This window comes from Adelges cooleyi, unplaced genomic scaffold, assembly GCF_023614345.1.
Source record: "Adelges cooleyi isolate 19-005CV unplaced genomic scaffold, UGA_ACOO_1.1 ACOO_flye_CR_arks_rails_tigmint_CR_PRNA_21, whole genome shotgun sequence".
Taxonomy (NCBI): domain Eukaryota; kingdom Metazoa; phylum Arthropoda; class Insecta; order Hemiptera; family Adelgidae; genus Adelges; species Adelges cooleyi.
Window position 1 is genome coordinate 11,714,656 of NW_026095871.1, and position 17,362 is coordinate 11,732,017.

The following is a 17,362-nucleotide window of genomic DNA, read 5'->3' on the forward strand; positions in this document are numbered from 1 at the left end:
ATATATAAACACACACACACACACACACCCCTACCGGTTTATCCTGCGACGGCCTTTGGACAGTCTTTGGCAACAAATTTACCGTCCGTCGTTGCCCTTATACACAGCGCGCACACACAGCTGCCCCCATGATAATAATATACCCTCCGCCCCTCGGATTGCGCCTCGTCTGTATCGATAAAAAGCCAATCCCTTTTGGCCGACAACAATTTATCAGAACTGCCTTTTCTATATATAATATTATTCTATACACTACACCGACAAATGCCGTTTTGTTTATCGCCGGTAACCCGTAATAGTTATTTATGTGTACACATATAATTATATACATACATACAACGTGTACGTAGCTGTAGAATGATGTGTTTTTTTTTCCACTAAAAATACATACACATACATGTATTATATATCTACTATGCATTATGATCTCAGTATAAGCTGTACACAATGGACGCTACTAGACGGTATTATCCGACGTCGGTAGACGCTTTATTTGCATAACAACGATATGATAAATGGTCCATCGCAATGGCGCGAATGGTAAATCAATTTTCTTATATTTGTATTGTTATTATGGTATCAATTGTATATAAGTAGCGAGCAATCAGAGCTTCAGGCTGGAAAAATTAAGGATTATGGACGACACGGGGAGTGGATGGAGTAATGATGATTGACTTCATTTTTTATACGGGATAAAACGAAAAAGAACTTACTTATATTAGACAAATCTATTAAATTCCCTTTAAAAGTTTAAATTTATTAAAATTGGTTGTACTAAGAAGAAAAAAACTAACGCATACGGTTTTTCTTATTTGTGAAATTTTAAATTTCAATTCACACGACTTGAATTTACTGGTAAAGGGAACCTCTATAAACGAATATTTTATTTTATTATAAGTCCTATATTATAATTCTATAGATTTCAATAGTCTTCCTTGGTGTTTTATATGATGATTGATATCGGGCCACACGATACAAAAAAAAAAAAATTATAATTATAGTAATTTTGTATTCATAATCTCATTTGAGAGTATAAGTTCAAGTTTTAAATTCATGATTGTTGTTAAAAGTATTAAAAATACCACTGACGTTCATAAATAAATATCACAACCTTCAAGTAAACTCATAATTAATTTAAAAAAATAAAAGCGAGGAAGAAAAAGCTATAAATATCGAAATAACTTTATAAAAACAAAAATTATAAATATTCTAATGATATCAAAGAAACGCGAACGAATCCAGACTTTTTTTGTCCTCCTGATTTTTCAATTGTATTTTTTTTTTTTATTAACAAGAATTACAAAACAAAGAATATTTTATAGTTAGCATGTTTTATTTTCAAACTTAAAGAGGACAAATAATTCTAAAGAATAACACTTTACGGGGACCAACTATTCTCTTCAAGCTTTCTATATATGAGTTGCTGCTTAAGTATCTATAAAACGTTTCCCTTTTGCCTTAATTTATGTTTTTTAATTGAAAAAAAAATCTATTACAACAAGTCATTTTGAATTATAAAAAAGATTATTGTCTAAGATGTTTTAGATTGATTTTATAGCATGGCTAAGATACCAAATTATTTATGTGCAGATTTCAGAACAATATTCATTTTAATCGTTCATTTGTATAACAAAATTAAGTATAATGTGATGCAATATCATAATTATTATTATGGTCATGTTGTACGAATAAACATATTCTATTGTTTGATCAAAACCTCAGACGGCATTTCATTTTTTAATATGTTTAATTTCAGTAAAATATTACTTAATGAAACGGCCGACTTAAAGGAAATATTTCCCAGTATTCTCATTTATTATGAACTAATATATTACTGTTATTACAGTAACAAAAAAAAATCAGAGGCGTTAAATTTGAACAATAAGAAGTTTCTTTGGGAAATTAATTTAATGAATCAGTAGAATAGAACGTTTTGTTTCAGTTGGCAATCAAATCGCCAAAGACGTTTAGCTTCCGGTAATGTATAAAATGTATTTTTGTTTCTTTAGAAAAGCACAATAGTATATATGGAAAAACTGTATAAATTGTGGGAAAAAAATACAATTTTACGACCAAGGTATGCGCAAAAAAACACTGTTGACACAAGAAATTGCAAAACTGTAAACCATAAATTGTTTTTAAATTTGCAATATTATTAGTAGGTGTGTTTAGCGGTATAGAAATAATATACCGGGTGATTATTTTAATACACTATTTTACTTTTAAAATAATTTAATTTTTTTTTTATTTGAAAACATCTTGATTTATGTTTCAATACAATATTGGACAATATTAAATTTCAAAAGTTGATAAAGTTCTAGCAAATAAATCAAATGTTTAAACTTGTCTAATATTAAAGCGTAAACAAAAATGTTTTAAAACAAAAAAAACTACAAAATTTCAATTATTTTAAGAGAAATCTTGTGTTTAATGTCCATTTGAAACGCTTTAGTTATATTAAATAATGTAATATTATGATGATTGGTGACGAAATTCAACTTCCAATGTGGATTTCACAAAGTAATCCTATAAGTTTTTACCGAATGCCGGTTTTCGCGAGATAAAAATATTAAAGAATGTGTACCTAACGTAAAGCCATACAAAACAAACAAGAGTGCATTTTCTTTCCGAGGTAGACAATTCGGTCCGATTGTTTTAGAACAAAAACTGTCGCAAGTTCTCTGGCAGAGTCAATTGGATTACCTATCAGGACAGGGACGACATAGAAAAGGTATTTTTTTTTTTTACAGTGGGTCGAAGGCAGTCTGTACAACAAAGTCATCCACAGTAATGTGTACAACGGATAAAATGTTCGGCCGTACAGAAAAGTCTTTTAATTAGCCGAAATGGTCTTTAGCCATGTCAGTTTTCGTTTAATTAGTCGCTAAAAGGGACGCCCGGGAAAACGTCAGCGGCCAGAGTTAATCCGTTTAACGTCAACCGCGGTATTGGGGACATTTATATACCATTAATGGTCTAATCGAATTACCTACTGCTACTGCTGCTGCTGTTACTACTACTATACGCGGGTCACACTTTGTTTGCAATGCACCGCAGGACGTTAACACCGAGGGACAAAATGTTTTCCAAAAGGCAACAAACACCACCGGACCGGGTATTGTATTAAAACAAAAATAGAGCGGTCGCAAAAAGCCCAGACCTATGTGTATACAATATTGCTTATTGTTTTTATTTCTTTTCACTCGGTCAAAAATAGGATTACTATTTTTTTGCCCGGGGACAACGACAGAATCCCATTGGGTGCGGCCTCTAATAAAAGAAGTGCTGTGCGGTGACCAAGTACGAAGTGACCGAAATCGAACGGTTGCCGGCTATAATACAGAATAGATATTATGTTTGTCCAGTGTAGGAGGGCAGAGGGGAGCGAAATAAAAACCCACGACCGTGTTCTAATAACGCTTTTCTAGACGATTTAATGCGAGTCTGGCCCACGCACGAATTTCGCCGTATGATGTGACCGTTGGAGACCTTAACCGGCGGGATCAGTTCGGTAAATGTTCACCGGACCGAAATGAGTGTTTTCATATACACAAGCAGCGGACATAAATGGTAGGTGGAGGGGCCGGGCGGCGTGAGAGACAGAAAGTTAGATGGAAATAGAGTTGTTTGGAATGGATCGTGTGCGTTCGGCGGTGTCGGGTCGATTGATAAAAGACAAACTTTTGGATTTTCTTGCTTTTTATTTTCTCGCTCGGCGCTTCCCCCCTTTGTCTTCTTCAGCGCGCGTGCACGACCGTAAATCCTACGCGAGCCCGGCACACGTGTGTCCGGTCAGGTGTGCGAAAGTTTGGAGGGATTCATTACAATCGTTTTGTTTTCATTTGCAGGGGCGATCTTCGAACAGGGCTCCGACGAGGTGCAGACCGCCTTCAAGTTCGCCGTGCTCAAACACAATCAGAACAACACGGCCAGGCGATTCGAACTGCAGGCTTACGTGGACGTCATTAATACGGCAGATGCTTTCAAACTATCCCGGCTAAGTGAGTATAGTGAACTAAGCGAATTAAAAAAACTTACTACCAGAAACAACCAAGTCGGGAAACGTGTCCGAGATAAGAACTCCGCACTGTCCGTTGCTAGAAATATATTAAATCGAAAGTCGTTGAACGAATCGTTCCGAAAAAGAATTCAATTCGGCCGGTTAGAGAGGTTTTAAGTGTTTGTTGGAAGTCAATTGATTGTCAATCACTTTACAAATACTAAGGGATGGACATGTTTTCAAACAGTTTGCAATTTGTATCATGATAATGTTTTTTTTAAATATTTGTCAGAAAGTAAATCAATCCAGATAAGGTCTAGGCGTCAATTATAATTTTTAATTTTCATTTAATTTTTATACAAATAGTGGTAAATTTTCCAGTAAATTTCGTTAATATTGTTAGCTATTTTTTTTTTTTTTTTTTGGCGTTTTATTCGTATATTATATTAGTATGTTGGATGTGTAAATCAAATAACACTAGTATTTACCAAATTTGTATTACATATTAAATACAATATAATATCTATCAAAAACCACGATAATTCTTTGTTATGACCGCTAATAATTAGTATGTTGTCCATCATTCGACAAGACCACTATACTCATGGCTTATTTCAAAATACAGACATTACTCTTTTTCTAAACGCCTGGTTCAATATTGACGAGTTATGTAAAACAACAAAATGCCGTTTAATCGCGTGAACCGCGTTAACAGACAATACCAGCTAATATTACCATAGAATTAGTAATACAGTTATTTGTAACGCACAACAACAAAAGGAATTTGAGCTGTTACGACGAATAAAGTGCATGATCACGAAATCACTTATTGACAATTTAGTAAGCCGGCCTATACTTTATGATCGGAACACGATTTGCCGGCACGTTGAATAATTATTGCTGTATTAAACGTTTATCCGAGCCGGGCAAATTGAAATTAATCGTCGCGCAAATTGAAACGTTTCGCGCCGTTCCATTTAAAAACATTATTTGCCAGGTCGCGCGTAAAACACTATCTGATTCGTTTTTGATTTTCTTAATAATAATAAATTATCGTTGCGGCGAATTTGCTCGGTGATTCATGAGTTGGTACCGAGTTGCATTATATGATGTTCCGTTTCCCGAATCCGTCGCCGCCCCCGCACAGCAACGTCTCTCTGACAAAAACAACAGAAATTCGAATCGCCCGTTATTATTATTATTTTTTTTTTTTTCCAAAACCCATACATAATACACCTATAAATTAAATCCTAATAGAAACGTTTTCCTAGGAAATATCATAACCATTTTTTGTAACTTGTAACCGTTTCTGCCGCAAACGTTCCGTCGGAGAATTTCAAAACAGAATTTGGTTGTCTAAAAAAGTCATTATCCGCGCACGCAAATGTTTTGCCTACGGTTACCGAACATTGTTTTTTAGTTACCGGTTCATAAAACTTTCCGGCATCCCGCCCCGTTCCTTCCCCCCCCCCCAGTGCTCCCTTCCTCCTTTGGCAACCAATATATTTTTAAAGCGCGTATTTACCATAATATTTCTCTGTTTAGCATGAACACCGTAACCTCTGGCCCCTTCGACTCCCGAAAACACCACCGTGTTACGTTAACTGCCGAGATGAAAAATATAGTTTCAAAACAGTTACCTGTGTCTATTCAAACGTTTAGGAACCGAGAAAATTGTATTCCACGCCCGGTATATATATATACGCCCTTTGGAATAATAATAATATGTAAAATAAACGTTCTTTGAAACTTATATTACTCTACCAGTATACAGTCACACACACACACACAGTGGCAAACATACTCGAAAATGTAATATCACCGTATCTGTACGCTAATGTAAAGAAATTATAAAAAAAATGTAATAACGCAGTAATAACAAGCGAATGTTAAAAAATACATGTTTTCATCACATCACATAATATATTGTGTTATTTTCCATTTTTAACGAAAGCCGTGCATGGAATGAAGATAGGTAAAATATGGAGTTCAACTTTTTCAATTGCCTATACAATTTTCATTTGAACATTTATTTCTATATACATGACTAGACAGTATTGCAATTAGTGAATTCTCGTGGGACTATGTGTTTTACTATAACATAATTTAAAAATTACAATAATATTGTTGTGTATTTAATCGATCGATTACGGTTGTTGTTATTTTTGAAGCTTTTCAATGATTGAATATTTTTTTTCTTGTAAGGAGAAACGTTTGCGGAAGTCCATTTACATACTGGAGCATGTAAGGCTACGTGATATTTGAATAAACATACGACGTATTATTTGCTGTGGGTAATGTGTTTATGGCGTGGAAGGTAACATTGTTTTTATATATTCCTCTGCGATTCAAAGCAATAGCTTTTATAATAATATACACATTGCATCCACGCGTGAGTACTAAAATGCAGCGAAAAGAACAACGACGTTTTTAGAGTAACATGATATTATTATTGTCGCATCTGCACAATAATATGTGCGTATGCCGTGCAATTTCGTTTGGTCGCGTTCTAATAGTTCTCTGTTTTACATTGTCAGGACTATAATAATTATTGCGTTAACCGTAAGTTATAGTCGAGCTTGTGACTCGGTTAATAGTTGTTTATAGACTTCTTATACACCGTTCATACCGTTTACAGAATTCTATCCGGATTTCCAATTACCATTGTACGAGCATTGTGCGCGGTGATGAATATACGGCTTTTTTTTTTTTTTTGTAATTTGTGTAGATTGTGATCTATTCGAAGGATTCTGCTGCGGTTTAACTCGGGCAAATGTTGAGCCGATGCGAAAAAAAAAAAGGAATACTTTGATATTTTTGTCGAAAACGATCACGTTGAAATTTAATACTCATCCGTTTGACAGACGTTTTTCGTCGTTTGTTATGCGTCACTCTGTAAACGAATGAGTATTTCTCCGCAGTATCATGTTTTCAAAAGCTGAGCTGATGGAAAATCGTTTTCGAATGACATATTACACTTTTAATTCCCGAAAGTTTCCGCCTAGTCCGGAGCGGTTATAAAAATAAAAAAATACAGACATTACAGAGCGGTGTTATTAGACGGCGCCGCGGTCGGTTTTAAAAAGTTACGAATTAAATTTTGGTATTTTTTTTCCCCGACTGCCGCCTCTAGTGAACAAATTAATTAGCCGGCTTAATTTCCCATAGCACGCGGTCACCCTAAACGACCTTCCGCCGTCGTCGACCACGGTGCTGTTAATATTGTTACCCGTTGATGGATTGATCGCCGCTAAATTCGGTTAGGTGGTAAAACCACGGAAATCATCATCGGCAGATATCTATGATGATGATGATGATGTCACCAAATAAATCACGCATCCTCGCCCCTATCCGTTACCACTATCGCTATCGACAAAGGTCGACGTATCGTATTTCACCCTACCGTTTGCGGGTCTGCAGTGTCGACGACAACGACAAATTGCCCGTTTAATATTATTACTTCATTGACACCGCCGCCGGTGTCATTATGGTACACACGAGCACAAAACAATATATTATTATATTATTATAATATTATGCATCGGTGACGGACCGGACGGTGTGTGTGTAATTGTTATCTGAATTACAAACATAAAACGTGATTTGAATTATTGCACTAATATGGCCGTGACCGCGGGATTACAACACATAGTAAATCACACCGTTATTATAGTCGAATAATAACGTTGAGTAAGATAAACAAAAGAATTTGCATTTGTTGCATTCGGATTTGACAGTTGCTGTTTTAGATGGCACCTATGTCAGTCGCCATGGAGACCACCGCGAATATTATTTCAACACAACTAGCGAGTGCAATTCGAATTATTTTAATTAGTCTAAAGTAAAATTATGTATCGTTGTTGGACGGACTCTTTCTACGGTGTATGGTATTATATTATCTGCAGCGGTCCTACAGTTTGTACAACGTCAACATGAAAGGGTTTTGCCTGAAAAACAATCGGTTTCGGTTACCAACAACGGGATACGGCGAGGGATCACTGCACGAGCTTCTACCGACAAGTCTACTGCTCTTTGTCTGTTTCTTCAACCATCTCATTGTCAAAAAATTTTTTTGCTTGTTCTTCAGTCCTGGATTGTTGAAACTGGCTTTCTGTTGCTCTGCCTCACGAGCTTTCACCGAATAGTCCTGTAGGACTACGGTCTCGGATTTCGGTTCGCTAACCGTCGTTGGCTTCTTAAACTACCCCGTAATCCAAAAATTTGGTATTGTAATTACTTGTTCCGTACCAACTGTTTTGTCTTTTTTCGCGGTCGACTTGGTTTTATTGGTGGTTATTCTCATCTTATCGGACTTGTCAGATTTACTGTAGTCTAATAACGACACAAGAACAATGGATTATGTTACAACGGTACACAAGGTTAAACGGTACACCATCGCCCAGCAAAGAGTGTCTTGAGAATAAAATTGACCGGCCCAAACGATTTGATAGCCAAGAAAACAGCTGCACCTGATTCCAAAGAAAAAGATCTTCGGTTAAAGCGTCAACTACCAAAACGTAAGTGTTAGATGCTTCACAAATGTTTTCTTTGTTTAAACAATATCAATTTATTTGATTACTAAATCTGGCATTGTCTCTTTTTTGCAGCCCATTAGATCGGCCCTGCCTCGGTTCTGTCACACGACCTTCCACCGTCCGCAAAGGAACGCAGGTCGTCCATCAGGACCGTCGAAAAACCTGTTGGACTAAGTTATCGGATTTTTGCTAGCCAATAAAAACTAACGGTTTCGTTATTAGGTTGCAGTAAACCAGACAAGTCTGATAAGATAAACCCATTAATAAAATAAAGCCGACCACAAGAAAGGGTACAACAGTTAACACGGAACAAGTGGTGACAATACCAAATGTTTGGAAAGCGAGGTGGTTCAAGAAACCATCAATGGCTAGCGCACAGAAATCGTAAGTGTCCGTAATCCTACAGGACTTTTCGATGAAAGCTCGTACGTTAGAACAGCAGCAAGCCAGTTTCGACAATCCAGAGCTGAATGACAATCAACAACTTTTTTGGACAGCGAGACGGTTCAAGAAACAGACAACGAGCGGTGCACTAAACTCCGAGACCGTAGTCCAACAGGACTTAACTATGTGGAAGCTCGTGCGGCAGAACGGGAGGAAACTAATTTCAAAGGTCTAGATGACTAAAATATTCGTAATCTGACTAATATAATGAAATAAATAATAATTGACCGACGAGAAAATAACGTGTTCCAGTTTCAGTCACACTATTTATCCCATTTGCGTTGTATTTATCATAATATATTATGTCGTTGTCATACGTGACTCTGTAAAGTAGCATCTTGATTGCAGTATTTTGCTCTGAAAATAATTCAATTTCTCGATAAGTATCACAACAATCAATGGCGTTACACAATGCTTGATTCCGTGCGGTTATTTACATAAATGTGTTGCGATGACGGCAAGTTTGTTTCTGAAATTCGTATTTGTCCCGTACAGCCTACTCAGTTATACCTTACAATGAACATTCACGCGACACGGCTGTTGACAAACACTGTAGGTGGTGGTGATTACTTAGATTACTGTTTGCAAGTTAAAACCAATTAAGTTGAGCGTGATTTAAAACCGCCATCCGAAAGTTCCACGCACAAACAAAATTACGGTTTCCATAAGACGGCTCGCTGTTCTGTTTTATTCGTGTTAAGTTTTGTGATTACCTAACTTGCAGGGCCACTTGTGCAAAGTTTAACAACAATAACAACAGTACAAAAAAATACGGTCGAATAACAAACGACGAAAAACACATTAATTTGATTGAAACCCAAAAATAAAATACACCAAAAAAAACCGCGTCCGTGAGTTTTTATGTCTTGAATTATTATTTTTTGAAAAACTTCTCATAACACAATATAAGACGAGTATTAGTCTTCAAAGCGCTCAGTATGACAACGCCGTTCCATTTTTTCATTACGCGTATGGATAACAATTTTTTTTTAAATTAAAAATGAAATAGGAGAGAAGATAGAAGCAAATTACGATGGTTCCATCCAGGCGTTAATGAACGACTGGCTGAAGCGTCGCTTTCTCGGAGCACGTCTCGCGTTCAGGCTTAGATCAGACCTCGTTAATCGAGCAGCCGGTCCAATTAATAATAACGTCTTTGGCTTTGGCAGCAGCGTGGAAAATATCGCACGCAACGATAGGGAACACGAGAACTATGATATTTTACACGGTGTCGACTACTAGCCGGCGACGGTGATCCGTTTTGTAACTGGAAACGACCGTTGTTTGCATGAGGAGAAATAACACTAATGCGGTTTAGTTGGTTACGAAATTAGACACTGCTGCGTTGCGCCCGAACCCTTAAAGCTACAGAGCGATAGGTTTACACAATGTGTACCGGTGAGCGACTTCGTTTGAAACGATCCGGTGACTCTGAATCGAAAATACAATATAATATGACCAAAGCTATTTTTACATAACACACAACAACAATTTTATCATTATCAAACGAGCAAATATATAATATAAGATAACAATGTCGTTGCTTCGTATTATAATACATTTATTGTAATCGCCATTTGTCTACAGCGTTTCAAATTCAACTTAAAGCATTATTACTTGGTTACATCGTGTGCTATCTGTGTATAAAACAAATAATCCGAGATGTTTTTCAACATTGACATTTCGAAATAATCATCGAATATCCGTTATGTTAATGTCTCGACTGAAATTATTCAGAATATTTTCTCACTGTAGAAGCAATCTATCTCTGCGGTTGATACTTTAGTAGATTGGTCGCCGTTTTCGTATATATATATATATATACGTATTGGTGTCACGCTTTTTCTTAACGCTTCTGCTGTTTGGATTGTTTGAATGTCTCCGCCTGTTATCGGGTCTAAAAAAAAACCCTCCGAATGATTTACTGTAAAGTATTACACGCCCTTCATTCACCTCCTACAACTTCATTTAGAATAAATTCGATAATAATGTTTTTCTACTTTATAAAACCGTCTCACTAAAAATATTTTCAGCTGCTCCGTTAACCGAATTTCCACAAACTTAACGCTCTGCGTTTATAACATTATGAGTTTTTGTAAGTCCATTGAGCTGACGTTGCCATTTTACGGTTTCTTAACACCTTGTAGACCCAATAAAATATCCAAGTCATACTTAGAACTAGTCTGAACAAGCGTTAAAATGTTTTCCGAGTTTTCTGTTATTGACATAGTTATGAACGGTCAGTAGTACGCCAGTGCTTAAGTGCAGACGAAGAGGTTTAGTACGGATTGTATTTTCACTTTTTTTGGTTCTTTTATCTATATCGACCATTAAATTCTATCGCTTTTATTACCAGACTCATATTATTTACTATTCAACCGCAATTTGATTTGAGCGACTAGTACCAAAGTAAATTATTTGGCAAACTAAAGCTTGCAACTTTAAAGTCGGCTTAATATAGAACGACGAGAGTGAAGTCCAAGTGACCATATAGGCTATTAAATGCAACCAGCCGTAAAAATATATATATTATTACTTCATAATTAATCTATAGTGTTCTGGCAGTAAAGAAAGATGTTATCGGAGTCGTTTTGTAAACTTACCGTCGTAGAAAAAATGATTTAGAGTAGACTTTTACACGTTCGAGATTGACAATATTGTTTTTTTTTTGCGTTTTAGATAATGCTGTGAAATAGTGTAAAAGTTAAGTATGGCTCCATTAAGTATTATGTAACACGAAGTAAAATTAAGATAAAACGAAGAAATCAAAAAGATAATAATGTGTTATATGTTTGTGATATTTTAAGTTGTTTCAACTGTAATAGGTTGGTCAGCGACAAATATTGGGGACCAAACACAAGTGTCGGTTAAGTTTTTTTCTATGTGCGAAAATAGTTAAATAACAATAATAATTTATTGTGTACACATATCTATAGAGTGTACTGCGGGTTGTGCGGTGAGATGTTGTGCAATGTAATCTCGCTGTTCGCGTTTGTGATGGTTATTAACGCCGGCGGTGATGATAGTGTTTAACACAGTTGCACGAGCAACGAATAATTTAAAAGGCACTCGGGCACATAATGTAACCTGCGAGACCGACGATAATTCGTTAAGGGCTCTTCCTGTTCGCGCGAACCATCGTCGAGTGTTATAGTAGCTCTCCCGCATTCGGATACACGTGAACAGTTACCCGTATTGTCCCACAGGACGTTTTACTCGTTTTGGTTTTAAGTATAAAACGGCTTATCGAAAACAATAACCGACACTTTCGCTGGATGTTGCATCCAATCGGTATCTTTTGCCATTATGTGGGTACAACGCGATACCTATTTGCCGTTTGTTTCGGTAACAAAAAAAAAAAAATCAAGTAAGATTTACTGGGAAAAAAAAAACTCCAATACCTTTTTGGGTTCATACCAAAACGAGTACGAACAATCTGTAATTCTATTATAGAACATGGCGGTCAAACGCTTATGTTCCTCAAAACAATCATATTGTACTTGTTTATCACCATGTATAAAATAAACTATAAACTAGAATAGTCAGTATATTGTAACTGTATTAATCAATATATGTTCAAAACCGTTGTTCGATTTTTAAATGTCCGTTTCTCTATTAATGAACTTGGGATTATTCATGAAATAATTTGTATTTATGAATATTTTATGCCATAACTTTCAGTGTGTTTTACCCGTTTGTTTTGTCTTACAAATTACATAATATACAAATTTGCCTTTTTAAATATTTATATAAAAAAGACCGTTCAATTTCCCGCTTATAACAATTAGTCTATGGTTCATAAGAGTTTATACTGCAAATTTAGAGGTAGCGCGTTAATATTTTTAAGTTCACTTTCCCGTTGAAACTTAATACTTTTGTAGTTTTAACCCTGATTTCAACTAACCACCGTTTGAAATGAGATATCTACCACTATTTGTATTTATACGTGCCGTAAATTTTTCAAGATCATTATTTTTCAGAAAAAAAGGATTTTTTTACATTATTCTGAACAAAAACTGTTGTACACCAAAAACTCTATCTCTTACTCATCTATAGTGAAGTGTATTTTTCAAAATAATCTAGTTAAAGCTACCACGATAATATTACCAAGTCGAAAAGAATAAATGGTTCAAATTTCAGCCTTCTAGGATAACTCTTTTCAGTTCTTTTCTTTAATGTGGTTCCTATAGAGCCATATTTCCCCTATTTTATTAACACATAAAAAATATATTTTTCATTAAAATTGTCGAAAAACTTCAAAACTTCAATGTATTTTTTAAATTAAAAAAAATATTCTGAAAGCTGAGACTTTTACTTTCAAAATGATTTACTAGACATTTATTCTGGTTAATTTATTTTGATAGAAACAATAGTATAAATACATATTTTGCTGACATCGATTACTCTTAAGCGAGGCAAAGCTAGGTGCAAAATAATATGTCTTTTAGAGAATTTTGTTTTTTAATTTAAAAAATATTTATACATTTTTAAGTTAAATGAAAAATATATTTTTTATGTGTTAATAAAAAATGGTGAAAATATAGGAACCACGTAGAGTCGTTTTAGGATGCTGAAATTTTTAACATTTCTTCTTTTCGACAAACGAAGACACGATTCAGGGTTAGGCAAAACAATTTCCTTTAGGTCAGTCTTATACATATATACCCCAGTGCCGGATGAAAGGGTTCGTTCCGTGTATATAAGACAATGAGCTTTTCGGCGGGACGACAGCAGATAGGCGTGAAAATAGACGGTGTTTCCTGTTTTGTGTGTCGTCGTATTTTACATTTAGACGGATGGCGAGAGGAAGAGGATCGACCTCAGATACGGCACGGTGGGCTATCACGTTTCCTTTGTCCCCGTAGGCCAATGTAAATAAATAAAATGAACCGGAGAAAAGTTTGGATGTATGTGGATTTGTCATAGTGCCGTGTATACTTTCATAGCAATTGCAGCGCCGAGAAATACGTGGCAATTTTTTACAGCCGTTTATTCTTCCTCTGCGGGCTCATTTGAATTGTAATTTTATAGCTACGATAAGAATAGGTGGCGGCACAAAGTCACCGAACGTTATTTTTCATCGACTCGTAAACTTTTGTTTTATAAAGTGGAAATTCGACTTCATAAGTCACACCGCGGCTATGCGCTGTTCCCTGCACGGGTACAATTTACTTAACGTATTCACGACCAAAGTTTTCATCGGAGTTTGCGAATTTTAATACATCCGGCCTTCGAATAATACAATTTCGCCCGAGAGGTTATTACTGTTAGTATAGAACGTTATATTTTGTACAAGCACAACGTCCAAAGTGTACCGGCCGTCCACTATAACGCTGACTTAAATCGTTATAATATAACGGTGAATGTATTATATGAAAACAATTTTAATTTATAAAACATAATGGGAAATTTAATTCATGTACCAATTCAATGAAGTTGGACGTACATAGGTTAAAATTGTAGTTACAAGTAATAAAATATACGCCACACCACCGGAAAATTGTAAATGTTATAAACATTGATGACGATGATGTGATCCGAGGCCGGATCATGTCATATCACTACATAACAGGAACTTTAAACGACCTGAAAAACTTATCAACTAATATAATAAAAAACAAACTGTGCACATCACGCACTACCGTGATTAACTGAAATGAACATTGTGTGTGAGGGAGCGATTGCAGTGATATTAAGCAGTGAATCTGACAAAAAAAAAGTCAAGTAAAGTCGACAAAATCACTCATTTGTCAACTTCGGTTGTCTTGTCTCGGCAGTTACCGCACGGTTTTCCATCGACAAGTCCCGTGGGACTACGGCCTCGGGTTTTTGAGCACTGCCCGTTGTCGGTTTCTTAAACCATCCCATTGTCCAAAAATTTTTTTGCTTGTTCTTCAGCCCTGGGTTGTTGAAGCTGGCTTTCTGTTGCTCTGCCTCACGAGCTTTCACCGGAAAGTCCTGTAGGATTACGGTCTTGGATTTCTGTGCGCTAGCCGTCGTAGGTTTCTTGAACCACCCTGTACTCCAAAAATTCGGTTTCGCCTCCACTTGTTTCGGACCAACTGTTCTACGCTTTTTGGTGGTCGACTTGGCCTTATTGATGGTCGGCGACTTGGCTTTATTGGTGGTCGGCTTGGCTTTATTGGTGGTCGGCGTGGCTTTATTGATGGTATTTATCATCTTATCGGATTTACTGCAATCTAAAACGACACCATTAGTGTTTATTACCTAGAAGCGTTGTTCGAAGTATACAACTCGCTTAGTTAAAATATTCATACGATCCCTTAATGAAGTTAAACTTGTCTGACATTTGTCTTTAATAGTGAACAACTTCTCTTTTATATTCACATAATAAACAACTATTTCACTGAATCCATTTAATATTAAAAATTTAATTTAAATATATTTTTACATCTACTCTTTAGTTACTTACATTACAGTCTACGCGTCATAATAAATTCTATGTAACGTTATCCGTTTTCTTTGTGATGCGTTCATGGTATTTGTTCTCATCTAAACTCTTTTTTTCTCCATTTTTTTTTTATACTTTTTATTTCTATAGCTAAAAGTCTAACTATATTTTTTTGAACTTTATATTTTCTACTTAGTTTCATATCGCTTCGACTTTTTTTTTATATATAATATATACTATTTTATTATACAACAAGTTTTTTTTAGAATATTCTGTTTTTTATTAATTTTTTTTTACTCTAACTTATTTAAAATTTTACTTATTAATCAAGTTTATTGTTTAAACAAAGAAAGTACTCGTGTGCTAACAACATGGTTGTATACATACATTTTGACTGTTGGCGTTTCAGCCAATGATCCTTTTCTGTGGTAGAAATTGCAGGTGTGTTCCTGATATGGTAATCAGGAAGTTCGTTCGTGCAGGTCAATTCTTTCTTATATACCACTTTTGGGTATAACTTGCTTAGTCCTACGAAGGTGAGGTGTTCATGTATCGGACCATTGTTGATCACCGAAGCAAATTGCTTTTCCGGCAAAATACTTTTGGTTTGGCATTTTACAGCCGGCAGCATAACAGTAAGGCTAATGAATCCTATTAAAGTCCTAGACAAAATCATTGTAGAATGAAAACTTCTAACAATTAATCGCAAATATACTTTAGACATAAAATATCTATCTATCTATCCGTATAAAATGTGTTATTCTAATACTCGCATTTTGGATCCATGACGATTGATATAAGCCAGCGATGTTTACATTTTAGCGGCATTTTCAAAAATGTTGCGTTAAAAAAAATATTCAAGGGAAAAAAATGGTGATAAGTGGGTGGTTAGGCAGTTAAGACTACTTACCAGCTGGCAACTATCTATATTAGCAGAAAGTTCATCGATTTTAAATTAAATTGCTACTATCTAATATTTCTCGTCTCCCATGTCCGAACAAAACATGTCAAATATCCACAGAGTATCATGCCCCAGAGTCAAAAAGTATAAGCGATAAATATTGAGATCAAACGAATTCCAAATGTAAATAATCCTATTATAACATATTAATAGTCTACTCAAATTAAATTTGTTAGAAAATGATAAGCCCCCTTCCCTCGTTATACCAATGCAATGGCAATAACTCCACAATATGTACTACTAAGTCGAGTTTTTATATGTATTTCTGACTTAGTAAATACTAAAACATTTTTGACTTAATAAAATTATTTTGGTAAATTTTTTCGAAACTGTTTTGGCAAAACTGTAGCATTGGCCTTTTTGCACCAAGTAACAAACCAAGGAATTACTGAACGGCTAATTTAGTTTTCAGAAAAATATAATATAAAGAACCTACTTTATTTGTTAGAAATTATTTCATTTCGTGTATTATATAGTTAGAAGAGAACAGTTTTGTTTGTGATTGTTTTTTATTGGATATTCAGAAGTTAAAATAAATGTGATTCACTTCTAAAAAATAATTATTTGGACCTGAACTTGAGACAAAGATATTAAAAACGAGAACAATACGGGATTTATGTACGCCCTTCGGACTTCTCTCCTAACAATTATTTCTGTTTTAAAACGAAAAGACCACTGGTGGGTCGCAATAATAATTAACTTACTTCCACTCGGGTTTTCGTCCAAATTGCATTGTCATTTGAATAAGAACATTAAAAACACGTAGAAAGATATTTTATCAATGTTGGTCGCACAACCGAGTAAAATAATAACTTGGAAAGCAAACAAAAGCGCACAACACAAAACTTCACATTTTACATAAGCGGCTAATTAACGTTTACACAAACACACATATTATTATCAGATGTTCGGTCTTAATTAAAAATCAAATTAAACTGGCTAAACATAATAAATAATACTCGTGTAACACTGTCTCATTGGTCGTGTGCGTGTGTGTGTGTGTGTGTGTG

General features: G+C 35.3%; 1 protein-coding gene across 1 annotated transcript in view; it reads left to right on the forward strand.

Moving 5' to 3' along the window:
* LOC126834454 (glutamate receptor 1-like) overlaps positions 1 to 17,362 on the forward strand; it is a 143,173-nt gene that overhangs the window by 29,740 nt on the left and 96,071 nt on the right. The window contains exon 2 of the mRNA XM_050566378.1: positions 3,849 to 4,001. Coding sequence (XP_050422335.1) covers positions 3,849 to 4,001 — 153 coding nt within the window. The remainder of the gene's footprint in view (positions 1 to 3,848; positions 4,002 to 17,362) is intronic.